Source organism: Moschus berezovskii, chromosome 9 (genome assembly GCF_049115385.1).
Source record: "Moschus berezovskii isolate FMDL1 chromosome 9, NW_MosBer_1.0, whole genome shotgun sequence".
In the NCBI taxonomy this organism is placed as follows: Eukaryota; Metazoa; Chordata; class Mammalia; order Artiodactyla; family Moschidae; genus Moschus; species Moschus berezovskii.
This window is the reverse complement of record NC_142468.1, coordinates 21,695,573-21,722,686: the sequence shown is the minus strand read 5'-3', so window position 1 is coordinate 21,722,686 and position 27,114 is coordinate 21,695,573. Positions and strand designations below refer to the sequence as shown.

General features: G+C 50.9%; 1 protein-coding gene across 3 annotated transcripts in view; it reads left to right on the top strand.

The window, feature by feature from the left end:
• The window catches only part of SMOC1 (SPARC related modular calcium binding 1), a 149,084-nt gene extending 122,179 nt beyond the window's left edge, over positions 1–26,905 (top strand). For 2 of the 3 annotated variants that reach the window (XM_055436265.2, XM_055436263.2), the window contains exons 8-12: positions 6,853–7,045; positions 7,612–7,694; positions 9,893–9,998; positions 19,803–20,047; positions 24,982–26,905. In XM_055436265.2, the coding sequence (XP_055292240.2) occupies positions 6,853–7,045; positions 7,612–7,694; positions 9,893–9,998; positions 19,803–20,047; positions 24,982–24,998 (644 nt within the window). In that variant the 3' untranslated portion in view covers positions 24,999–26,905. The remainder of the gene's footprint in view (positions 1–6,852; positions 7,046–7,611; positions 7,695–9,892; positions 9,999–19,802; positions 20,048–24,981) is intronic. The other variant, XM_055436264.2, reaches the window with a different exon arrangement.
• Positions 26,906–27,114: the final 209 nt, after the last annotated feature.

Genomic DNA, 27,114 nt, shown 5'->3' with positions numbered 1-27,114 from the left:
ACACAGAATCCTGCAGCTGGGGATGGAACAGCAAGGTTTCAAGCAATAGCAGGGTTCTTGGGCTGTATACTCTGAGCATCCTTTATCCCGGGGTCTCCATGGTTCTCCTATGAGTGAGGTGCTGGGGCTCAGGGCTGGATGTGGGGAAGGGTCAGGAAGGCTGCGACAGGGCCCTTGCCCTTAGGAGCTTGCAGTCTTGTTAAGTCCCAGTGCCCAGGGTGAGGAGTCCAGGAGGGGAGCAGAGGGAGGCCTTGCTCTAGGTGGGGCCCCCAGGGAAAGCTCTGGGGATGGAGGAGGCCTGGAATGAGGGTAGGTTAGGATCTTGTGGCTAGTTCTTTCTTCTTGCTACATCTTATGAAACTTTTCTGATCTCTTCCTGAGCCTGCCATGGTGCCAGCACACACTCAGTACTGGGGGCCAGGAAGTCTCTCGACCCCCTCTGCATCCTCTCCATGAACCCCAATCTCCTGTGTTACTCCAGAGCCCACATTAGATCTGAGACCCCAGGAGCACTGATCTCTCCCAGGACACTGTCGTCGGCCCTGTCCCCACCCCACTCCCCGGTCTGCAGTCTAGGTGGAGCTTGGTCAAGGCAGCCTGAAAAGCTGCCTTTAATTCCCAGCTGATCCTCACCTTGGAGGAGAGCTTCTGGTTCTTTCTCTGTGAAGATTGCATCATTCATTGAGGCATCTTTCCCGATACATGTTTCTGAGACCCGTGACTCTTCTCAGCTTTTCTGTGTATGTTTTTCTATAAGATTGGGCTTTTTTCTTTGTCTCATTTTTCATAGGGACCCAGAGATGACTAATTTTAGAGGCCAGCTTGACTAGGCCACAGTAGTCAGTTTGGTCAGACACTAGTTTGGATGTTGATGCAGAGGTATTATTTTAGACATGATTAACTTTTATAATCAATTGACTTGAAGTAAAGCAGATGACCCTCTGTGGTGTGGGTGGGCCTCATCCAATCAGTTGAAGGCATTAAGAGTGAAACTTGAGATTTCCTGGAAAAGAAGGCATGCTACCTCCAGACTGTGACATGGAAATCCTGCCTGAATTTCCAGCCTGCTGGCCTGACATGTTGACTTTGGACTAGAGACTGCCCCATCACTCTTACCTGAATTTCCAGCTTGTCAGCTTGGAGCCAAATCTCTGAAATAAATCTCTCTCTCTCCACATATATAGCCATATCCATATATATATGTATGTATATGTGTATTTTTTTTCCTATTGGTTCAGTTTCTCTGGAGAACCCCCAAACTACTGATGTTCTCTGACTGCTGCCTTTTCTCTCCTCCCATCTCCCCCTGGGTTTCTCCATCAGTATATGGTTCCCCAGCTCTTTCTCAAAGAGTTCAAGATATGCCTGGCTCGTCAATACCTGCTCACTCGGATGTTTAGTTACCCAGCCTCCCAGCTTTTCTGTCTGTTCCTTCCTTCAGCAACTTCTCTGGAATGCAGCAGCCAGAGAGAAAGACCAGCCCAAGGACCTCAAACTTGAATCTTTTCATGTTTATGTTTGTTGGACATTTATTTTTTAGTAAAGAAGAAAAAAGAAACAGATGATAAAGAAGAAAATGTTCCCAGAAACAAAGGATAAACTGTGGGCTAAAATTGAGATGGAGGGTTAGCTGGGGGTTGAAATTGTCCACGCTGTCCTTTGCTCCTAATTACCATGGGTCATTGAGAGGCACAGAGGCGGGGACTGGCCGTAGCAGACAGGGCTGTTCTCCACACTCCTCCTGTCTTGGCTGGACACCCAAGAATCTGCACCTTGGGCCTGCAGACAGGGTTTGTGTTGTCTGGTTCAGCCTGGTCTCTCTCTCCCCTGTCCCCCTCCCTGCCCACTCCCACCCAGGGGCTGCCCTGCTTTTCTCCGCTTCTGTGTGATTGGTGGGGAGGGCTGTGTGCTTTCTGGTGGCAAGAGTTGGACCACGTTTTCATTCCTTCCACGGGCTACTTTTCTGTTGTGTTTCTTCTCTCAGGCAGCCAGAGGTTTGTGAGTGAGAGTGAAACGACCTTGCCAGGTGGGAAGTGAATCGGCTCTTACTTGTTGTCTGCACTGTCTTGGAATGGATTAGAAGGGCTGAGTGTGCTTAAGTGCAAGAATGTGTGGTTAGGTATTCCCAAGTCACCCTGAGCAAGCCCTACCTGTTCCCTCTCCCGCCATGTTTATGTCTTCCCAGTGTTTACAGATGGTCCCAGCCCATTCTCAGAGTTATCAGGCCGGACCTTCTAATCCTCTCATCTTTCCCTGGACTTCCCTGAGCAGAGACTGAATGTTTCAGAACAGTGAGTGTCAATTTCTGAGGAGCTTCCTTTCTGAACCAGTGGTCAGACCCTTGAAATAGGTCCCCTGGCTTGCATTCTGGAAGGTGACTTCTTCACAGTTGTCCATTTTAAGATTTGTTTGGGAGTGACTGAGAAGGGCAGAGGGTAGCGTAAGGGTGGAGCTGGCTTCTGGGCCTTCAGATGCAGAATAAGCTTATGCCTCTCCCGTTATGTACTGATCAGTATTTGCATGACCTCTGGAGAAGCGCTAAAGGAATAATTGATTGATTGATTGATTGGTTGAAGGGTCCAAGAGGGCTGTAATACTTGTGGGGTATATAATACTGATGGAATAATTTGATAAAGGGGATTCCCAGGTGGCACAGTGGTAAAGAATCTGCCTGCCAGTAGCGGAGATGCAAGAGACTCAGGTTTGACCCTTGGGTCAGGAAAATCCCCTGGAGGAGGGCATGGCAACCCACTCCAGTATTCTTGCCTGGAGAATCCTGTGGACAGAGGAGCCTGGCGGGCTACAGTCCATGGAGTCCCAAAGAGTCAGACATGACTGAGCGACTGAGCACGTGCACACACAATTTGGTAAAGAGTTGAGCAAGTCTAAGTGTTTCAGTTATCTATTGCTGGGTCACAGACCACCCAGAAATGTCAAGGCTTACAGCAAAAATAATTCCTTCTTTCTGCGGTGTTAGTGGTGGTTCCTTGATGGATCGTGGCTGCACTTACTCTTGGATTCGTCCGACTGGACGGTCACCTGGCCTGGGATGTCCAGGATGACCTCACCCTTACACCTGGTGGGTGGTGCTAGCTGTGGGCTGGGCCCCTTTGGTTTTCTTCCATGTGGCCTTTCATCCTCCAGGAGAATGGACTGGCTTCCTTATGGAGTGGTCTCAGGGTGGACTGCAAGAAAGGGCAAGTGGAATGTAAGAAGTCTTCAGGCCTAGGTCTGGAAACTGTATACTGTCACCCCTGTCCTTTCCACTGGTCAAAGCAAATCAGAGTCAGTGTGGAGGGTCTATCCAATGGCATGAATGCAGGGAGGCACAATTCACTGGTACCATCTTGTAACTGTCTACGATATTGAGTAAAAGAAAAGCATATGTTAGAATACAAATCAGATTAGCCTATGGCAGTGAGAGCTGATATTTAAGAGAGATGAAGGCCATGGCCTGGGAACAGACTCTTTGGGCTAGAATGGAGGCTCTGCCACTTCCTCATTATTGACCTTGGGGAAATTACACAGCCAGTCTGCTCAGTGACTATACTATTATTATAGTATAGTAACACTTATCGTAGAGGCTTGTGATGAGTTTGAGTTAACAAAAGTGCCCAGTACTGAGCTAGTATGTAGTAAACACTCAGAGAGCAGTTAGCTATTATTATTCATGTTACTGTCTGTCAGTGGTGGGTGAGTTACAGATTTGGCTTTAGGTGTTCCGGTTCGGAGGCGAAGAGGGAAAAATATGAGGGTATGAGGTCCGGAGTGTGCTCTAGCGGAGAAAAATTGTTGGTTCAGAAGAAGCAGTGCTGTGTTAAAAGGGTAAGTACGGGTGTTTACACATTTGCTTTCGAATGCAGCAGGTTTGTGGCAGTCTGCAAATGGACTGGCTGGAAAATCTTCACACCATAAAAATAAATGTACTTTCCCCTAAAAGCAAATGATTAGAGGCAACAACCTCTGTCTAGAATTCAGTAAGACAGGCTTGACTGTCAGAGCCCTTGACCAGAGCCCCAGCTCTCCTCTTGCCTGCTTGAGTGAACTTGGGAAAATTCATGAATGTCTCCTGGTCTATAAAGTGGCAAAGTGACTTCCCTGGTGTTCCAGTGGTTAAGAATCTGTCTTCCAATGTAGGGGATGTGGGTTCGATCCCTGGTCGAGAAACTAAATAAGATGCCACAGGGCAACTAAGCCCCTGCATCACAGCCCATGTGCCACAACTGAGACCCAACACAGCTGAATAAATAAATAAATACACATTTTTTAAAAAATAAAATGGGCATAACAGCAGCACTACTTCACAGGGACAAAGAGAATAGGCAAGTGAAGTCCTTACGCTACCACCTGGCACATGCTTCTCAGTGAATACTTGCTTTGACTATTATTAGTATAAAGAGGATTTTAGGGGAGATTTTTCTCTCTGTTGGAAGACAAACTCTCCGTGTTTTCTTTGCAAACGGTTAGTACTGTGATTATAAACCTTTCCTGCCTCTTTCTTAGAGAAGCACTTGGACTTGCAGAGATCATCATAAAGTAATAAGCAAGCAAGCAAACAAAGAAAAAAGTAATAAAGTAATAAACCCTGCGTATAGCCTTTTCTCAAATTCCACTGCTAGCCCCCTAGTTTTTCCAAATTAGAGCGCGTCATCATTTGTATGGTTTTATTCTCCGTGGAACTCCGTGCAGCCTCTATGGAAGCCGGCTGCAAACATCTCAGAACAACCTTCAAGGACGTCCAGAAATCTGTCGACAGCCCCCAGACTACAGGTTCCCACCTCTCCTCGGCTGGCTCCTCTCCACATCCCTGCAGTCTCAGGATCCCCAATGGTGTGAAGTCAGGCCCATCATTTGCTCTGTCCCCAGGGAAGCTTTCTCCACCTCTGTTCACATCTAGCCTTCCGTCTGATTTACGGCTTTAGAATGTTGGCCTGGAGGATCTTATAATTTAAAGTCTCTGTCAGAGGTTGTTACATGAACGCGGGGCCAGTAAAAAGCTGTTTTCTTTTGGTTTTGCTCATCTGTCACTTTTTTTTTTTTGTGGCATGAAATATGAGGTAGGAAAATAAAGTTACCCACTTGGGGTTGGGAGAGCTATTGAAACACTCTTGTATAATCCTCTGGAAGGTGCCAGGCTCCCTTCTAGCCAGGGGCCCGATTCAAAATTCTGGGTCTTCAGGCCAGGTCTCCCCAAAGGCCCCCTCTCTCCAACAGTTTGTGTCTCTTCCCTAAGCTGCCTCTTGGGGCAGTTCTGGTGGCAGTTATAATTGGGTTTAGAATCATAAGTCTATCGTCTGTCAACTGTTCTAAACTCTGTTCATCTAGCCAAGGAGATTCTGTTCAATTTTGCTATGTTTGCATTATGAAAACAGTAATTCCTTTTTTTTTATTTTCCATATCAGAATTATATTTTAATAGCAAATATGCTATATATACCATCCAATATTATTATGCCCTTAAGGAACTATTCCCTCACCCTGCAATGAGAATTTTTCAGCATTTTTTTTTTTTAGGAGACCAGAAATCGTTTCCCCATCATCTGACTTTCCTCTAAGACAGCATTGCATCTCTGCACACCTACAGTCTGCTTCAATGTCTGTCCGGTTCATATGTGTATCGTTAACGGAGCCATTATTTCAGAGGGTTTGGCTCCATCAGAGTTGAGCGTCTATTGTTTTCACCCATTTGTTCAGTGAGCAGGATGACTCCACGGTGCTGATGCCAAATTCCTGGCTCGCCGAGTGGTGTGTTTGTAACACACTGTGAAAAAGTCACGGGATGCCCAAGGTGATTCCTGTCACATTCTTCAAGAGGAAAGTTGTGGAATACTGTTTATGAGAGAAATAAAGTGATGAGAAAGTAAATGAATAAAAAGAGAAATAAGTAGATCAAAAACAGTGGTACAAGGTTATGATATGGTTCCTTTTATTGTTTTTAAAAAATAGAAGGTCGTAAGTGTGTGCATATGTGTTTGCATATGTTTACATGCAAAAGAAAGATCCAGAGTAGGTAGAACTTAACTTTGGTGGGGTTAGAGATTCTTCAAATATTTCTTATAATGAGAAAAGAAACCCAATGCTATTTATCTTTAATAGCTAAAAAAAAACAAACCAAAAAAACCCCACATAGAGTCAGCAAAAAAACAAGAAAGGGAAGTCGGGCAGGTTGACTGGTCAGGGGCCGTGGGGTTCTAAAGCCCCCGGTGCACAGGGCACCATGTAGTGCCTCAAGCTGGGCTTGACTCTGGGAAAACTAGGTTTGGCTGTTCAGACACACTGGCATGGTTTCTGAGGCCGCTGAGTGCAGACACCTTCCTGTGGGAAGGTGTGTTGTGTAATGGAAGCAGTGTTGTGTAATCAGCTCAGCTCCATTCAGCCTACTTTGTCCGGCTCTGGTGGAGCCCTGGAAGGAGTGGGTTTGGGCCTTGTTTCTGCTCCTCTTGGGTGCCAGGCATCAGAGCATCTTCCCACCCTGAGGACAGTGACTGTGGCCCTGTCCTACTGGGTCTGGGTTTGGGAGAGTGCCCACACACACGGGCATTCCTGCCTCAGCTGTCATCTTGCAGGGCTGGAGCTAGGAGACGTGAGCAGGGACTGTTCTGAAAACAGTCAGGAGAATTCCACTCCCAGGCCAACTGGAGCCTACCGGCGTGAGCGCTACTGCAGCCTGGCCGTGCGAGGACCAGAGTGAGGTGCCCTGTGCCTTCAGCTCCTCACTCGGGGCTGGCATGGGGACCCGGCTCCCCTTGGTGATTCACCAGTCAGCCATCATCAGTTCCTGGAGGCCAGGCTGGGTCCTGGCACGTAAAACGTAGGAGTGGGAAGTCACCACAGGCTGTGTCTTTTCTTGCAGAGAGAGTTCACTCGTGTGACCAGGAGAGACAGAGCGCCCTGGAAGAGGCCCGGCAGAACCCCCGCGAGGGCATTGTGATCCCCGAGTGCGCGCCTGGGGGCCTCTATAAACCAGTGCAATGTCACCAGTCCACTGGCTACTGCTGGTGTGTGCTGGTGGACACTGGGCGCCCACTGCCGGGCACCTCCACGCGGTGAGCCCCTGGAGCCCGTGCCACCCCTCAGATGGACCCTGGGGCCAGAGAACCAGCTTCCCGTTAGGCTGGCGCTGCGCATCTCCCGGGTTTATTGTCCTGGCCGGGTGGGAATCGAGACACTTGGGGAGCAGCATCTCTGCTCGTGGGCAGATGAGGTCCTGGTAGAAAGACCTGGATCTTGGGTTCTGGTCACAGGACTGGCCTTTCCTAGCTGGGTGGCCTTGGGGAAAGGAGGTGATCTCTCTGAACCTCAGTTCACTCAGGCAGGTTATTGCTCTGCCTGAGTCACTAGGTTCTATGGGTCAAATAGATCCTGTGTGCAGACATAAGAGGACACCACTCTACCTGAGTAGCTGAGACGATGTGGTGACATGTCTGAATGTGCCTCTGTGGGGACGCTGATGCTGGGATCGCCCTGTAGCTAGTGGACAGTGCGGGAGATATTTTGCCACTAGCTCTGGGTGCTGTAGGCCTAGAGACCACACAGATCATTGCTGGTGGTCGGGGCTGAAGTCGGCTCAGGTTCCAGCCCCTCCTTACCCCCTGCCCCTCTCTCTTCTCAGCTACGTGATGCCCAGTTGTGAGAGTGACGCCAGGGCTAAGAGTGTGGAGGTGGAGGATCCCTTCAAGGATAGGGAGCTGCCAGGTAGGAGACAACACTGCCTCTTGCTGACATCCTCACCTCTCCCTGTCCCGCCACCCCCTCATTGTGCAGAAGCAGCATCCGCCTCTGGGTCTGTTTCCTCATCTGTAAGCTGGGGTGGGGACGGACAGTGGGCAGGGGCATGGCAGGAGCCATAGGATCGGCATCCAGTCTGGTATTTGTCCTAATAAGTCCTGAACCCTTAAACACATGGTTTCTCCTCCTTGCTCTTCCCTTTTTTATCTTTAAAATGCAGTCCTTGGCTTAAAGGGCTTCCCAGGTGGTGCTCGTAGTAAAGAACATTAAGAAACGTGGGTTCAGTCCCCTGGGTTGGGAAGATCTCCTGGAGGAGGCCATGGCAACACACTCCAGTATTCTTGCCTGGAGAATCCCACAGACAGAAGAGCCTGGCTATGGTTCATACGGTTGCAAGGAGTGGGACACGACTGAAGCGACTTAGCACTCACACACATTGGCTTAAAATCCTACCCTCAAAAACGCTCCAGTTTTTTCTCTGACTTAGGGTGATTGGGCGGAGAAGGAAATGGCAACCCACTCTAGTATTCTTGCCTGGAGAATCCCAGGGACAGAGGAGCCTGGTGGGCTGCTGTCTATGGGGTTGCACAGAGTCGGACACGACTGATGCGACTTAGCAGCAGCAGCAGGGTGGTTGGGACAGTGATCTGGGGGCTGTGGACCCTTTTCCCCAGGGCTGTGAAGAGAAGCTAACTCTCAGGGACAGGCTGTCCTGCAGGGCGTAGTGCCTGTTGCCAACCCTGTAGAGTGCCTTTGCAATGACCCTTGGTGGCCCAGAACTGTCCCTGGAGTATGGCACAAGAAGCATAGGCAGGGGCCAGGGCCTCTGAAGGGTTTCTGGGCTGGGTCTTCTTTATTTACCGTGTTGTCTGCCAGAGAGTTACAATACGAATATTAAATATTGATGGTCAAAACACTGTAGTTTTAATCAGGTCAGTGCTGGTGGGAGCTCCCACTGTTCCCATCAGGACTCCAAAGGAGAACTGAAAACAGAGGCTCTTGAAAGTCCGGGGATTCCCAAATGAGGTTTGTAGAAATCCCTCTGTCTTGAGAACGGAGTCATAGAGGCCAGGATCCCTCTGTCTAGCCAAATCTTCAACAAATGTGAATTGAGATTTCACTGCGTGCCAGGCGCTGGGTATGTCTAGTAATCAAAACGGAAGTGAAGCTTATATAGTGTGGGAGACAGAGTATACAAATAAATGAATACAAACACATGAAGATGGTGACAGGTACTCTAAAGGGAAAGAGTGAGGTGCTGGGAGAAGGGCAGGAAGAAATCTGTGGCTTCACTGAGAAAGTAGCAGCTAACCAGAGACCCGGGGGACCTGCAGAGAGAAGAGAATGAAGTAGTCGTTGCAGAGAGGAGAATCGTAGGTAGTGTTGAGGGCCTGTTTGGGGCTGGCAGTCATGAATTTACAGGAAAACCATCTTTCCAGTGGTGTGGTGGTGTTTACACCAGCAACATTCAGCTCTGGGGGTGTGGATTTGGAGACGGCATATCTGTACGAAGGTTCATCCATGCGAGGGGTTTTGCTGGAGTCCCACCGTGAGGAATAAACAAAGGATTTGAGGGTACTTCTAAGGGAGGGCTGATCATTATAATGTAAGCTGGCTGAGGAGAGATGTAAAAAAGGAAGAGGTTCTTGGGTAGATAAACTGGCAGGTCCCTTGAGTCAACCTTGACCTTGGATTTCTCTGCGCCCCTCATGCCCTTTCAGCAGCTGGTCCTTGCCTCTGGGGGAGTCTGGTCTCAGTGTGCCACTCTAGTTTCCCAGTAGACTATGGACTTAATGAGGAGAAGAGTCCTGTCTAGTGTACTCCTGACATATACCATAGTGCCTGAGTCGATACTCAGCAAAAATTTGTGGAATGGAAGAACACCGAAAGCATTATTGTCCATGCGGTCTGATGGTCCCTTGTGGACTGTGGGGAGAGGAACTCTGGAGGTTTATGAGAATCATCTGGGGCTTCCCTGGCTCAGCTGGTAAAGAGTCTGCCTGCAATGCAGGAGACCGAATCATCTGAGCTGTGGACAATTCCCAAATTGGATTTGGCTGGACATGAAGGACTTGGAGAGGTTGAAGAAACAGTGGTAGTGGAGGAAGCTGCTTTACTTGATCATTTACCTAGCACGTGCCTTCAGATCTCACTTTGTCTTTCAGGCTGTCCAGAAGGGAAGAAACTGGAATTTATCACCAGCCTACTGGATGCCCTCACCACTGACATGGTGCAGGCCATTAACTCAGCAGCGCCCACTGGAGGTGGGAGGTGAGCGTGTGAGCAGGACTCAGGCCCAGTGGGACCTCGGGGGCCCCTGATGGTTAGATGCTGCAGCATGCTGAGGGCTTGGGTAGCTCAAGGGCTGGAAGCTGATCCTTTTCCTGAAACCATGTAGCTGTGATTTTGTCCAAACTTCTGCCAAAAATCTCACCACCCCTCTCCCCTTTCCAGTCCTTGGGAGGTGCTTTTCTCTAGCTTGTTGTTACCTGATTACAGGTAAGTCCAGGAGTGTCTGGGACTTCCCAGGTGGTGCTAGTGGTAAAGAACCTGCCTGACAATGTAGGAGACATAAAAGACATGGGTTCGAGCCCTCCATCAGGAAGATTCTCTGGAGAAGAGAATGGCAACCCGCTCCAGTATTCTTGCCTGGAGAATTCCATGGACAGAGGAACCTGGCAGGCTACAGTCCATGGGGTTCCAAAGAGTCGGACATGACTGAAGCGACTTAGCATGACACTCACCAGGAGTATCTGGAGACTTCCAGCACTTTAGTCTCAGCAGTGGGTGCATTAGAGTGAGTCCAGAATGGCAGGAAGTGGGGTGGGCACGTGATGGGGACAGCAAGGAGGAAATCTGGAGCACTTGGTAGTTTTCTCTTCTGAGGAGGCAAGAGCCATATGCCTGAGAATCTGAAGGGACTCCGAGTGTTGGGATTGGACACTACCATAGCCAGACCCTACCTAAATCAGGAGCTGATATGTTGACCAAGGCAGTCCTGACACAGGGCTGAAATCCACCTGTTCCTTAACGACCAGCATCACCAGCGCTCACTGATTTGGGCCCATTGGGTCGGTTGGAGCATGCATGCTCAGACCTATTGAACATGCATGGCACAAGCCCTGGGCTAGGGATTGGGAATCCAGGAATGTGAAGCATGTCCTTATCTTCAAAGAATGCACCTAGTGGGAATACTAGGCTGTGGACAGATACAAACTCTGTGTTAAGTGCTAGATTAGAGGTGAAAGAACAGAGAAGGGTTTGTTCATTCAATCTGGAGGAATCAGAGAAGGCTTCCAGGAGGAGGTGATACCTGAACTGAATTTTGAAGGACAGGTAGGACTTAGCTAGTAAAAGAAGGAAAGCCATTCTAGAAGAAAAAGAAAGAACATAGTGACCCCAGGCAAGTGCATGGCCGTAGTTCAGTATGGCTGGGCTGGGGCGGATGGAGGAGGAGAGGAGAGGAGAGGATGGAGAAGATGACAGTGGTGGCAGATGATGCAGAGAAGGAGGTGGGGACCAGGTCCCAAAGGGCCCCTGAGATGCGCTTCCCATTGTGAAGCCAGAGGCTGAGGCTCGGCAGAGCTGGGGGGTGTTCAGGTCCTTGTAGCAACGGGAACTACTATGTGCTTGGCTGGATGGGCAGCCTGACTCTGAGCTCGTGGGGTTCACCAAGGAGGGAGGGCTGATTCCTCTGCGTCTGCCCAGAGGCAGAACTGTTAACGGGCAAGGAGTGTCACCATGAGACCAGCCCAGGCCCCCAGGCCGGTGGAAGGGTGACTGCCTCAGCGGTGATCAGCGCAACCGCAGGGCACGTATCTAGGGTGGGAACCAGGACTCCCAGCACAGCTGTCAGCACTTCTGGGTCCCAAGGCAGACGAGGGCAGTGGCCTACCCATTTTTTTTGAAGCGTGCAGCTGTTTTCATTATATTCACAAAGTGGTACAGTTACCAGCCAAAATTCCACAACATTTTCATCAACCCCCAAAGAAACTCTGTACCCATTAACAGTCACTCTTCAGTGGCCCTCCCCCAAACTACTACTACTAATCAACTTTCTGTCTATATGGATTTGCCTACTCTGGACATTTTATATAGATGGGATCGTACAGTGAGTGGCCTTCGGTAAAAACCATTTATGTCCCATCATGGTGAGTGCGGAGACTGCCTTGTGGATTGCTACTCTAGGAAACCGCCTGTCTGGGGTTGCTTGCCCTCAGCACCCCCGTGGTCCTGTGAGCTCTGAGGCTGATTTGTTTTGCTCACCTTGTGAACGGGCCAGGCCTCCCCCACAGCAGGAGGAGCACAGCGCTGAGTCTGAGAAGATGGAGACACGGTCTGACAGGTCGGCAGATGGGAATTGCCCAGAGGTAGTGCTCAACCACTGGAAGTCTAAAACAGAGAGAGCTGTGTCCTAATCTCCAGGAAGAGGGATGGGAAATTATGAGCAGGCGTATTCAGGATTGTATACGCCTTTTTGTTTTTCATGATTGGAATGTGAAAACATACCTGTTGTTTCATGCAAAAATGAGTATGAGCTATTTATGTTTTTTTAGAAGAGAGGGCCTAAAGAAACAAGGAGGGGGCATGGCCCTAAAAATCCAAGATCTAGATGCTCTCCACTCACAACTCTTCTGGGCTGCTGGCTCTGAACCACCCCTCAGGGAGCCTGCCTGGTGCTTGTACGTGGGTCCTAAGGAGACAACACTTCACCCTCCATCCTGTTTGCTTCTGCAGGAGGCCAGCCCTTGAGCCTTGCCTGACCTCAGTTCCAGGCAGGCTTCAGTGACAGGGAAAGCAGAACCCAGCTGGGTCCTGGGCCAGGGAGGGTCAAAAGCACAGGTAGGCCTGCTGCCGGGGCTCAGATGGACGCTCTGCCCTCAAATTGCAGGGTGAGGAAATTTTTACAGAAAATAAAAACTAAGAAGTTTATAAATGCTTTTAATCCTAGTATGTTCTTAGGGAAGTGATTTTCTTTTTCTTTCCAAAAAAAATCTCTTAGGTATAATGAGAGTTGGAAGAAATTTTTTTTTAAAATATTCTTTCCTAAACATGTTTTTCATTTTAAGCTCATACGAACTTGACTATGTTTGGTTTTGATGAGAATGAAAGGCTTGAACTGCATATGGTGATTGTGTGACCTGGAGGCTATACTTGTAATCAAAAGACAGACAAGATGAATCGAGAAGTAGTTTAGAGATCAAGGGGGTCGGAGTGGGCCTGAGGGGGAGAAGGAGAGAGGAGTGGTTATACAGGGGGGTAGTTGGTCAGGGTTACTGGTTTTACTGCATTTAAATCCTTCTCAGATCTCCCTATTATATTGGGTTGGCCAAAAAATTCATTCGGGTTTTTCCATAATTTGTTACGGAAAAACCTGAGTGAACTTTGATGTCGACCCAATGTTTAGGAAAATCAAGCCTAACTCTGACCGTGAATTGGCTCTGAAGGATGGTCTTGATGGCGCCCCCCCTCCTTTCGTATGCCACTGCCTCCCATCATTACATGTCAGCTGCCGCAGGTCCTTCTCGCTCAAACAGGCCAAGCTCTCACCGCCCCAGGGCCTCCCTGCCAGCTGCTCCCTCAGCCTTATCTTCCCGTGACTCGCCCCGCTGTTCCATTTAAATATCACCTTCTCAGTGACCATCTGAACGAAAGGAACAGCCCTGTCACCTTCTATCATGACGCCTCTTTCTAATTTTCAACCTAGTGTTTATCACTACCTGATGTTTTGCTGGCTTGTTTATTTATATCTGCCTCACCCCACCCAATGAAAATTGAAGTTCGATGAGAAAAGGGGCATTTTTCACCTTCTTCCCTGCTATATTCCTGGAGCTCAGAATACTGCCTGGCATACAGTAGGTGCTCAGTAAATGTTCGTTAAATGAATAAATAGCCAGAAAGATGGGTGGGTAAATGGATGGATTCCTGTCAGGCACAGAGATGGATGTCTCAGTGAGGCCTCTTTTCCTTGGCACACGTCTGAGGGTCCAACAGCTACTTCAAGACTAATTATGAGGCCAAACCCAGCCCTGAAGTTCACTGCCACCAGAGCTTTACGGTGCCCTGGCTGGGCCCACGGGACTTGGGTGCTGTGTGGACAGCCCCTGGCCAGGTGCTTTTCTAGGACAGAAGAGCAAAGGCAGAGGAGCAGGACTGGTGAAGAGAATTAGGGAATCCAGGCTGCCTGGGTTTAGGCCTTGGCTCTGAATTCAGGCAGAGTTGGGACTGCAAGCACGAGGTCAAGGAAGCCACAGCTGATCCCTCCTGCATCCTCTCAGGGTCTGGCAATTAAAGCTGGACATCAGCTGGGGCCAGTGGGAAACAGTCTTATTTAGTGACATTGGGAACAAGGGACAGGGGGACGTTTGGGTTGAGTAGAAGAGAGGGTGTCTTCATCCCAAACTGCCACCTGTCAGGCTTGGAGATTTTAGCTTTGCACAAACTCTTACATCGCACACCCAGTGTACGCTCTGTGCTGGGCTCTGGGGACATACAGGGATGCAGGCTTGGTTCCTGGGCTGGAGCAGCTCCTGGGAGAAGAGCTGTGTAGTCACATGAGTGCCCTGTAAAGCCAGTGTGATAACAGAGGCAGATGAAGTTGTGCAGGGGAGGAAGGCACGTGAGAGAAGGCTTTCCATAGGAGGTGATGATTAAGCCACATCTTCACTTATGAATGAGACAACATCCTGACCTAGGTGGACCAGGAGTAAGGACTTACCAGCAGAGGGACCCTTGGGATAGTGAGGGATGAACAAGGTAGGGTCTGTGGGCTTCCCTGGTGGCTCAGATAGTAAAGAATCTGCCTGCACTGCAGGAGACCCAGAGTCGATCCCTGGGTTGGGAAGATCCCCTGCAGAAGGGAATGGCAACCCACTCTAGTATTCTTACCTGGAAAATTCCATGGACAGAGGAAACTGGTGGGCTACAGTCCATGGAGTCACAAAGACTTGGACACAAGTGAGCAACTAACACACACACACAGGATCTGTGGAAGGAATTGTAAGCAGAGTTTTAGGCTTGGGAGGCAGGTTGTAGGAGATGAAGCTGTAGAGTTGGGCAGAGCCCATACCCTGCTGGACCTTGTGATTCATGCCAGAGAGGCTGCAGGGAGTCATGGAGTTAAATGGGCATTCCTATGGGAGCTGGACGGGAGGGGTGCTGGATGGGGCAGGAAGGTTACAGCATCATCTGAGTGAAAGGTGATGAGAGTGTGGATTAAAGGTATGGGGGGGTAGGGTCATCTACTGAAGTTCAAGTAATGAAATCAATAGGATTTGAAGACTTGTCAGATGTAGGGAGTGGAAGAGAGAGATGTCTCTCTTTTCCTTTTCTGGCATTTAGCTTGATTTGGGGGGAAAGCACTGTGGCTCAAATTGAAAAATAGGCCAAGTGAACGGGGTACCCATGGAAACATCTATGGCTAGAGCCTGAGAGGGAGCAGCCTGCAGGTTTCATTGCATGTGTGTCGGACCCTTGGCAACCCCATGGACTGTGTAGCCTCCCAGGCTCCTCTGTCCATGGGATCCTCCAGGCAGGAATACTGGAGTGGGTTGCCATGCCCTCCTCCAGGAGATCTTCTGACCCAGGGATCGAACTCACATCTGCTGCAACAGCTGCACTGCAGGTGGATTCTTTACCCCTGGTAAAGAGCCACAGGGGAAGCCCGCAAGTATCATTAGATGATAGCTTTTCTCAGTGAAGGGTTGATGGATCATTGAAGTATGCTCTTGGTCTTTCCTCCTTCAAGAAGCAGAGCCCTCCTCCCTCCATCCCATAGATCGGCCTTCCCAGAAAAAGCCAGCATGGAGAGGAGGTAGGCCGAGCTGCATCAGCCTTCCAGCCCCTCACGTGGTCCTGCAAGGAGAGGCCCTTTGTCTTGTGGCTTCCTCCTTCCTGCCCCATGTGGTTACTTGTTGATGGTCTTGCAAGGAAGAGGCTGAGAATGTGGCTGACTTGGCATTTCCCAGCCCCACCCGCCCGCACAGCTGGCGGGGCCTGGACCCGATTCCAGATGCGGCTCCGTTGGTCTGCTTGGCTTGGCTCGTGCCTCCAGGCCATCCCACCTCACCTTGTTTAAAACTGCTTGGGACAGCAGAATCGGGCCCAAGATCTCGGCCAGCACCGGTTTCCTTGCGGTAAATGGGGCTGGCTCTCCAGCTGTGCATTGCAGCCAAGGCTTGGCCGGGCTGAGGCTGCAGAAGCGACGCAGTGAGAACTGCAGGGGAAGGGCGGCACCTGCCGCTTCTCAGTGGGGAGAAGACTCGGTGGGGCCGGTCCAGGGAGGGACCTGGCTCTAGTGGTTTTCCTTCTCCCTGGAGGCGGGAGGCACGAGGACAGCTACCAAAAAAGCCCAGAGGGAGGGCTGACACCAACATTTTACTGGCTCTTCATGCCATACCCAAGAAAACTTGGATCCTCTGCACACCAAGGAGCCCTTTTAATAGAAGTGGAATTTTACCTGTAGGGAGGCCCATAGCAAGGACCTGGGTGTCACTGTTAGGTGATCTAAGGAACCATTATTGGCTCTAATGTTGGGTCCTCAGCCCTTGCCTGATGAGAAGCTCTGATGACCCTAGTGGTTCTGTGTGCATGTGTACGGGAGAGGTTGGAGTCCATGCCAGTGTAACCCTGGAACTGGGAGTGCAGGTAGCCTGTGTTTTTGAAGGATACTGCTAGAAAGCTGCAAGAGCTCGAGGGATCAGTGGGGTGTGGCTTTGAGGTCAGTGGTAAATTGTGGAGAGCCTAACTGTGATGGGAAGGACTCCAGCAAAGACTGTTGATTCCTGGGGCCTCTGGAGGAGGCCATCTTGCTCCACCCCCGTGCTCCCCTGGGAAAATCCCAGCCTCCCCTCAGTTATCGGCGGTGCCCACACATGCCCACTGCCGGTTTGGCTAAATCAGGACTCCTGATAAATCTCCCTCTTAACTAGTTCTTGTATGAAGTATGGTAGTTTGGGGACTTAAAGCTGCTGTGAAGCCAGAAACCTCACTTTCAGAGCTTTGAGCCAGATGCCTTCAGTAATTTTCTTTTTTTTCATTATGCTTTGCTGGAAACATGAAAACTACTCCTAGACTCCTTCCAATTGCTGTTTTTTGTCTCATCCCATCTTCTCCCAGAAGGTACATACTTATTCTTCTAGGGCCATGACTGGAGTCTCTTTCCCTCTAGACAAGGATTCTTAACTTGAATGAGGTTTGGAGCATCCATTAAACCCCTAAAATCTGCAGAGTTCTGGGTGCATATGCATTTTAGAGAGAGGGACTGTGGCTTTGTTTGTGTTCTCTGAGGGTCCATGATCTCCCCAAAGCTAAGAAATTCTTGCCTTAAGTGCACTTGGATCTTGGCCTAGACAAAAGGTTGGATTCCAAAGCAGGACCCTAGCACTGCCCAGCTATACATGCAGAGCTGGGCCCTATTATCTGGGGGAGGATGCAGCACGGGTTCTGGAAGTCAGAGGAGTTCAGAAGCAGAGAATCTCACACCAGCTGGGGAGAAGGGAGGGAAGAGGCAGTCTGGGTTGTGGCAGAGCTCTGGGAGCCAGAGGCAGGCATGGAGGGCCCTCGGAGCACCTCTCCTGGGCAAGTGTCCTCAGTGGGGGCCAGAGGTGGGACATGCAGGGGTGTAGCTGTCCAAAGTCATGGCTGCTCTAGGCTGGGAGGTCCTGCTAGGAGTGAGGAGGGCAGAAACTTGGCTCTCCAGACCAGGGAGACAGGGAAGGGAGGGGAAAAGAAGCAGGAGCCAAGTGACAGTCACTCTCTGGCCTGAGACGAAACTCTTAGAGGTTGTCACCTGGGGGAAAGAGCTGCTTCTTGCTGCCGACTAGCCCAAAGGAAGGTGCAGGGAGCCCCAGTCACAGAGTCGCGGAACCGGGCAGGCAGGCGGGAGCCCAGGAACACGTGCTGGAGGCAGCGAGCCTCTCTTGGCAGGGCGTCTGGGTGGGATGACCTCATCCCTTCCCGTCTCAGCGACTGAGGCTTTATTATTCCAGCCTCTAGGTAGACATGACGCTATGCTGAGCCTAAAGGTTAAAGGAAGAGCTGCCTTCACCGGGGCACTCGTGGCCCCACAAGGGAGGGGCTGAGAGGGAAAACCCTGACCCCCTCCCCTGGATGCCTTAGAAAGCTTGGAGGAGAATAACTGGAGCGCCTCCCCTGGGGCCCGTCCTGGCTCTCCTCCCTGGCCTGGGTCCTCCTTCATTTGGGGAAAGTTGGAGGCAGACAGGGTGCTCTGCAAGGGAGCTGGCCGCTCTCCCTCCTGCTCCAGGAGCATCCTGATAGAGATGTTTCTGGGGCCCTCCTGGTATATGCCCCACAGGCTCGCGAGTGAATATTGCAGTGAAAATAGAGGAAGCTCAAAACCACCAAAATAGCATGCACTGGCAGAGACGACAGTCTGAGCCCTGCCTGTTTGCAAGCCGTTCCAAGCCTGGTATCCATGACGGACCTAGCAGATTCCCCAAGAGCGAAAAGCAGACCGTCCCTCACACCTTCCCCAGGCACTCCCTGCTCCAGACATGTCAGGATGAGGTCCTGCTGGCTGATCTACTCACTGTGCTGTCTTGGACCTGGTCCAAGGTGCCCAGTGGGGCCTGCCCAAGACCATAATCCACTTAATTAGGCATGGGCATTCAGCAGGGACGCCTGGCTGTTTTTTGGTAATGAAACTTCTTTTTCCCTAAATGGTGAGGTCACTTTGGGGTGGGGAGGGGAGGGAGTTTGCCGGCTCATTCATAGTGGAGGGGTCAGGGTTGTCCCTTCCCTCCTGGAAACCTCAGCAAATTCCAGAGAAGAACCCCAAGGCATTGGCAAGTGCCTTGAATATTTTTCTTGCTAGGTACTGCTTCAGAGTGTGCTGGCAGGTCCTGAATCCCTGCTGTAGGACCCCTGGTGCAGTCTGTCCGGTTCCCTGCAGACGATGGGCCAACCTCAGCCTCAGTCCCCTAGCCGAGGAAAGGTTACCCAGGGCTTTAAACTCAAGGTTCTGGACCACATTCACTCACCTGGCAGCAGGAGCCATGGGACTTGTGTGGCTCTGTTCTCCTGGCCAGTCACCCGCTCTGGAACAGACTTATCATTGGCTTTTAAAGTTTTCAGTATTCCCTAGCACCCTGAATCCTTTTGGGGAAAAAAATGAGGCACGAATAAGTAAAATGAATGGGTAGACCTTGTGTATATTACACATGGAGCCATTGCTCTTATCATGTTACGATCAGGGGCAGTGCAGTGTTCCATGCAGTCACTGCCATGCATCTTGACCCCCAGCAAGCTTTCTTGGTTACTCTAGGTTACTCTGCTTCTTAGCAGAATTCCGCAGGTGTTCGAGTTAACATGTGGCTTCCTGGCTCTGCCCTCTCTTAAGACCTCTGTGTGGACTCACCGTTAGTAGGTCTGGACTTGCTATCGAACCTTTCTTTGTGTCCATCTCAGTTGCCTGCTTCTCTCAATTCCTACCGCACTTGGTACCCGACAGCGATGGCCCACGGGAACTTCACACGTCACGTTGATTTGTTGTTGCCTGGTTTCACTCTTTTAGACTCTGTTGCCAAGACAACAGTTTGAAGCCCCGGGCTACTCCTGCTGCTTTGGAAGTCCTCCTGGGACCCAGCCTGGGCGCTGAGCGGGTGGTAGAGGCTCCAAGCTCCCTTCATAGTCACACTCATTTGGGTGTCGAGTTCATGTGTGACGGCAGTTTGGGTATCAGCCACGCTAGGCTAGGAGAAGGACAGTTTGGATCCCTGTGATTTTCTCAGGTGAATGAAATCCAGTCGGTATGTCCCGAGCATCCATCTTGCACGAGAACATCCCTAGCTATGGTGGTGGAGGGTGTGGGGGGTTAACCTAGTTGGGATCCCCCAGAAATGAACTGTCTGGGCTAGAGGCTCAAGTTGGAAAGAGTGACTTGAGTCTGCTGCAGGCTGAGCAGGGCTGAGGGGGTTTGGGCTTGGAGGAGCCATTTCTACCTGGCTGCCAGCAACCCTTGGCATCTGAGCATGTGGGAGAAGCTTGCAGTGGGGCTGGTGGTTCCTGCAGAATCCTGAGTGGGGCTTGGGGGTGGGATGTCTGCCTGTGGCCCAGGTTCTCGGAGCCAGACCCCAGCCACACCCTGGAGGAGCGCGTGGTGCACTGGTACTTCAGCCAACTGGACAGCAACAGCAGCAGCGACATCAACAAGCGTGAGATGAAGCCCTTCAAGCGCTACGTGAAGAAGAAAGCCAAGCCCAAGAAATGTGCCCGGCGTTTCACTGACTACTGTGACTTGAACAAGGACAAGGTCATCTCACTGCCCGAGCTGAAGGGCTGCCTGGGTGTTAGCAAAGAAGGTGAGTGATCGCCTCTGCTCCTGGCCCTCCGGGACTTGCCCCTCCTGGAGGGAGAGGACCAAGGGAACCCCACACCCCCACCCTGCAATAGATGAGATTCCCAGGTATGCGCTTATTTGACTACTTACTGGGAGTGCATCATCGTGCTTTGCACTAGACACCTGACACAGTGGAGGAATGGAAGGGTAAGTTTCCTATCCTTCCACAGTCTATTGAAGGGACAGATGCTTAAGTATTTACATACGCTGTGGTGAGTGCCATGAGGGTGTATTAGGATACACTGGGCTGCAGTGACAAGTAGAACCACACATGTAATGGCTCAACGCAGTGGAAATTAGTTCCTCTTGCCCATATAATAATTCACCATGATTCCAGGTCCTAGGGTGTGTGTGTGTCGGGGGGGGGATAGTGGAGATCGCTCCAGGTGCAGTCACTCTGAGAGCCAGGCTGAGAATGACTCTGCCAACTTCATTCTGTGACATCCAAGGTCACCCTGTGGGTCTTCTCCCTCTCCAATCAGCCGGATGGCGTAAACTCTGGAGCAGTGCCCATGGGGTGGGGTTGATGGGCCAGTCCTAGAAGTGACATACATCACCTCTCCTATTTCACTGGCTGGATCTCCATCACTAGACCACACCCCACAGCGAGGGGCCCAGGAAGAGGAGAGCATGGATTCTGGTGGACACCTGATGGTCTCTGTCACAGTGCAGCAAGCGCAGAGTATTGTGGGAATGTATGTAAGGCACCTGCATCCGCTCAGGGTCCATCAGGCTTGGAAATCTTTAGGAAGGAAGTGATGTCTTAGCCAGAGGTCAGCCAACCATAGGCCATGGGCCCAGTCTAGTCCACAGCCTGTTTCTTACAGCCTGTGAGCTAAGAGTGGCTTTCCTATTTTTAGTTCAGTTCAGTTGCTCAGTCGTGTCCAACTCTTTGCGACCCCATGAATCACAGCACACCAGGCCTCCCTGTCCATCACCAACTCCCAGAGTTCACTCAAACTCATGTCCATTGAGTCGGTGATGCCATCCAACCATCTCATCCTCTGTCGTCTCCTCCTCCTGCCCTCAATCTTTCCCAGCATCAGGGTCTTTTCCAATGAGTCAGTTCTTCACATCAGATGGCCAAAGTATTGGAGTTTCAGCTTCAGCATCAGTCCTTCCAATGAATAATCAGGACTGATCTCCTTTAGAATGGACTGGTTGGATCTCCTTGCAGTCCAAGGGACTCTCAAGAGTCTTCTCCAACACCACAGTTCTAAAGCATCAGTTGTTCAGCGCTCAGCTTTCTTTATAGTCCAACTCTCACATCCACACATGACCACTGGAAAAACCATGGACCTTTGCTGGCAAAGTAATGTCTCTGCTTTTCAAAATGCTGTCTAGGTTGGTTATAACTTTTCTTCCAAGGAGCAAATGTCCTTTCTGTTTTTAAAAGGATGTAATTTTCAAAAAAGAAGACTATGCAACCAAGACTGTTGTATATTGTCCATGGTTCACAAAGCTAAAATGATTGCATCTAGTTCTTCACAGAGGAGAAGGCAATGGCAAGCCACTCCAGTACTGTTGCCTAGAAATCCCATGGATGGAGGAGCCTGGTAGGCTGCAGTCCGTGGGGTCGCTAAGGGTCGGACACGACTGAGCGACTTCACTTTCACTTTTCACTTTCCACTTTCACACATTGGAGAAGGAAATGGCAACCCACTCCAGTGTTCTTGCCTGGAGAATCCCAGGGACAGGGGAGCCTGGTGGGCTTCCGTCTATGGGGTCACACAGAGTCGGACACGACTGAAGTGACTTAGCAGCAGCAGCAGCAGTTCTTCACAGAAAAGCTTGCCGCCCTTGCTCTGGACAAATCCCTGATCAGTGAGTAAGAGGTACTTGAGCTGAAAGGTCATGGGAGGAAGGAGTGTTCTGAACTGAGGCAAGTAAAAAGTGAGGCTGTGGAAGTGGGGAAGGAGAGTTTTAGAGGAGCTGAAGGACGTCAGGGTGGCTGGGATGCATGTTTAGGGGTCGAAGGGGAGGGGAGGCAGCAGGAGGTAAGGTGAGAGAGGTTAAACTATATAAGGGCGATGGAAAGTTGTTGAAGGGATTCAGTCCGAGAAATGATAGCATCAGTTTTGGTAAAAAAAAAAAAAATTCTTCTAGTGCAGTGTGGGAAGTGGGTCAGGAATGAGTGAGGGCAGAGACCCAATAGGAGGCTGGAGCACCAACCAGGCAGGAGATGATGGAGGCCTGAGTTAGGGAAAACCCAGTGGGGTTGCAGAGTACTGGGTGGAGGTGACTAGGTAGAACTTCAGGGCTTGGTGTTTGAGTGCAGAGAGGGATGAAGGTTGGTGTGGGCAACTGGAGGGCGGACCGTTCACTGAGATGGGCAACATGGGAGGAAGAGCAGAGTAGGCCTCGGGGGTGGGGAAGATAACAAACATGACTTGGACCTGTCAAGTTGGTTGCACCCCCCAAAAATTAGAGAGTTGCAGTGCAGGTGAAGGGTCTGGGCTGATGATGCCGATCTGAGTAATTCTGACTTGTTTGGTGCCGAGAACTGCCTTGAAGGAGACATAAGGGCTTTTCCTTGTTCTAACCCTTGGTTGACAGGGTAAACCCAAAAGCCACTGGGGAGGTGGCTGAGGTACCCAGTCTTGGGATCTGGCCCGTTTCTGGGATGCGTGACCCTGGGTGAGTGACCTGTAGTGGCCCTGACCCTGGGAGGTGGGAGGTGTGACCCTGGGTGAGTGACCCTCATTCCCAATCCATTTCCCACACTGCCCCAGAAGAATTGTTTTTGTTTTTTTACCAAAACTGATGCTATCGTTTCTCGGACTGAATCTCTTCAACAGCTTCCCATTGCCCTTATATAGTTTAAACTCTCTCACCTTACCTCCTGCTGCTTCCCCTCTCCTCCCATCTCTAAACATGCATCTCAGTCACCCTGACATCCTTCAGCTCCTCTAGGCAGTCCTGCCTGATGAGGATGCCTTTCTGTGACCCCATGACTTTGAGTCCCCAGGACATGGTTGCAGCATCATGGGTCAAACCCTGCTTCAGCCACAGACCAGCTCTTTCATCCAAGTACAAGCTACTCAACCATCCCAGATTTCCGTTTCTTCCTCTGTGAGATGGAAATAACCATAGTATCCACCTCACGGGGCCATTGTGCTGACACACTGAGACAGTGAATCAAAGCAGTTGTTGAAGCGTTTGAGGCATTGAGGGACCTCCGTGACAGTTCGATAGATAATACTATTCTTCTTCATGAGACCGTTGCAGCTGTCAGAAGCACTGATCACACTGCATGCAGTCCACGCTCCCGATTCTCCCCTGCCATCATGGGTGTGCCTTCTCAATTCCTAACCTCAGGCACAGTGCATTAGATCCTGGTCAAATGACCAAGGGCTGGGAGAGGGACGTCCTGTGTGGTGACATTATGCTTTGGCATACTTAGAATCTGTGTGCATTTCTCAGAGCACAAGCTGGGGGGCAGTATTGGAAAGAGACTACCCAGTGTTTGTGTTGACCCCCAGGCCCACCTGGAGCACTTGTGGGCTCAGTAGGTTCAGAATCACAGAGCTCTATCGGCACTCTGCCCTTGGTCCACTCCCTGTGCTGGTCGTTGAGGTCCACACAGCGCCCAGCAGCTAGGGGGAGGCTGGGTGTCGTGACCTTAGGCCCACCCGGCTCACGGAGGCGTCCGGGCTGCCCTCTGAAGCTTTGCCAGGCACCAGGTGCACAGGACCCAAAGGAAGCAGGCAGCCCTGGCACTTCCCAGCTCTGTAGTCTTTAGCAAGCTACCCAAAGTCTCTGAGCCTCAATTTCCTCATCTGCAAGATGGATACGATAGCGTCCGCCTCACAGATTTGGTGCGAAGATTTAACAAGCTGGTGCCTGGTTTGCGGTGAATGCACAGGAGAAATTAGAAATAGTTGAGGAACTCAAGAGGCACCAGTGGTAAAGAACTCACCTGCCAATGCAAGAGACGTAAGAGATCCAGGTTTGATCACTGAGTCTGGAAGATCCCCTGGAGGAGGAAATGGCAACCCACTGCAGTATTCTTGCCTGGAGTATCCCATGGACAGAGGAGCCTGGTGGGTTATAGTCCACAGGGTTGCAGAGTCGGACACGACTGAGCGACACAGTACAGCACAGCACACACAGAGCGACACACCCCTGAGCTGCCAGCAGCTTTGCTGGGTCTCTGCTCCAGGAGCAGCAGAAGAGCCAGCTGGGTAGATTGTATGCAGGGACTGAAGCAGACGTTGGTCATCTGGTGTGCTGCGGTGCCCTCTGGTGGGCTGAGAGGGGCTTGCACACCTAGTGGGGGGCAAAAGTGAGGTGGGGCAGGACACAGAGTTTGGGGGTGAATGCAGCTTTGGGTCCGAGGGACTGAATTTTGGGAAATGCCCCATGAACCCAGGCATTTTCACCAACCAGACTCCTCACTGGGGAGCTGACTTCCCAGCACAGTGCTCTCAGGGCTGGGTCTCTTAACTGGTCCTTCCCAGTTTATGAAGCGCAGTTATCAGGATTATTTTTCACCACCCCGTGAGGCTGGAGACAAGTCCCTCCACTGAAAAACCCAACAGCTCTCCCATTGACTTGCCCAAAGATGGTGCCTAACGCTGAACAGAAAAACCCTCTCGAGTGATGGAATGGATATATGTATTTGGAGTCCTCACAAAAGTGTTTTAGTCTCTCAGTCGTGTCTGACTCTTTGTGACCCCAGGGACTGTAGCCCGCCAGGTTCCTCCGTCTGTGGGATTTTCCAGGCAAGAATACTGAAATGGATTGCCATTTCCTTCTCCAGGGGATCTTCCAGCCTCAGGGATTGAACTCGGGTTTCCTGCATTGCAGGCAGAGTCTTTACCATCTGAGTCACCAGGGAAGCCCAGAGTTCTCTTAACCTAGCTCTAATTTCTCTCTTATTCCTCCCCTTCTCAGTAGGACGCCTTGTCTAAGGAGCGGAAAACCAAAGGGCAGGTGGAGAGACCAGGGAGGCAGGATGGATCATCAGACAGCTAACCTTCGACGTTGCCCACGGCCCAGCCACATCCCATGTAACATAAGTGGTGCCCATCGTGTTTGCACTTTTAATAACTCTTATTTGTGTGTTTTCTTTTTTGGTTTCATTTTTAAACACCAGTATCTAATACCGCAGTGGGAAAAGGAAAGGGAAGAAAGACTGTTTATTCTCTTTTGTTGTTAAGTTTTTGGATCTGCTACTGACAACTTTTAGGGTTTGGAGGGCGGGGGGCTTTCTGGGACTGAGAAGAAAGAGATTTATATACTGTATATAAATATATATGTAAATTGTATAGTTCTTTTGTACAGGTGTTGGCATTGCTATCTGTTTATTTCCCTCCCTCTCCCTGCTCTGAGCTGTGACAGCTCCAGACACACAGCCCTGCTCTCTAGAACCCAGGACTCCATCTCCGGCCAGCCGGATTCCATTGTGATCACAGTGCAGACTCCGTGGGTATCTTTTCTGGTGGGAGAAAGGGGCCACCTTCTGCCGTGGCTGACAGAGCGGCAAGTCACTTGGCGGTTGACCTTCTCAAGGGAGGGAGTGGACATTGCAGGACTATGGGAGTGGCCCCTGGAGGGAGGCCCGTAGACCTCACGAGTCCCCATCCTCCAGCGCCCATGTGGTCAGGCCATCCAGACCCCCAGGTGGCCCAGACTCAGTGGGTGCACAGTGTCGCTGGTGCCCGCTGAACAGATTGCCCTAAGGATTTGCGTTAGGGTCCCTTGAAACATTTCCAGCTATGTTTAGCATCTACTCCATGTAAAGCAGGAGAGAGCAGGCAGAGAAGAAAAAGACCCCACGGGACCTTTTATTTAGTAGTTAAATTTAATATCTGAGCAGTGGAGGGAGACGGACAGAGGCCTGTCCTGGTGAGTGTGGTGCCCACCCAAGGCTTCTCACTTCTCGCACACACGTGAATGAGGCTTCCTGAGACAGCGCCCAGTGCCGAGGTCAGACTAGGCAGCTACTTCTGCAGTCCTCTTTCTCCCCACCTGTCCTGTGGTCAGCATAAGCCCGAGGGAAGCGTTGTGTCCATCACCTTGTTGGTCACTCAACCTTTTCTATTTTTTTTTTTAAACTCAGTACCGAGATTCTTCCTGTTTTCCTAAATGTTCTTACGGGCTTCCAGGCTTGAGGCCAGTTCCAGGGCCAAATTCATCTTGGGCCTGTTACTTCTGCATCCCTTGGAAGTGAGGACAGAATGGCCCAGCCATGGGGAAATCCAGGCCTAGCTTCCCACAGGCGTTTTACTGTGATTCCAACATGGACCACCCAGCCTTCGGGTCATACCCCAGCTTCCTCTTGCCCAGGGTGGCAGGGGTGGGGGCATGCCCATCCGACAGTCAGCCAACAAAGGGTGACAGGTAACACTGAGCCCTCCTTCCTGTGAGCAGCCATAGCAGCAGGGAGGGAGGGTGGGCAGTTTTCCAGGACCAGCGCCTTTGTAGATTATTTTTGGAAATCTGGTCCCATCTCTGTGCATCTCCTATCCCATCCCAGTATCCCATCCTCTCACTGGAGAAGGTTCTTGCTGTCCTAATGAAAGTCCCAGAGGTTGTGTCAGGGTGACTGGAGACCCCATCCCAACGTGGTAGGATGGAACAAGAGCCCTGGCCCATCAGTCTGGACCAGAAAGCCTGGTGTGCTGGCTGGGTGGACTTTCCGGGAGACCTCAGCCTCCTTCCCTGCCCTGAAGGAAGCGCCTCCGTGAAGAAAGTTGGAATCTCCCCGGGACATCTTTCTCACACACGTGTGGAGGCTGAGTTGTGTGGTTTTCGCTTTGTGAGGAGGGATGGAGACCGTTTGTAGCTTGTTTTATAAAAAATAAAAAATGCGTAAACCTTGGTGGCGGTTGCCTCTTTCTTTGGGTGGCTTCCTTTGATGGAAGGCGTTCATTTCCTTAACGGTGTAGTTGTTTACTGTGGCCCGGGTGCCCTCCACTCTGGTCTTGGGAAGTCTGAGGTGCTAGCCCAGAAAGGGAGCCAGAAGTGGCCACGAGGTGGGGCCACGTTGGCAGTGACGACCCTGACCCCCTGGGCCCTTGCCTA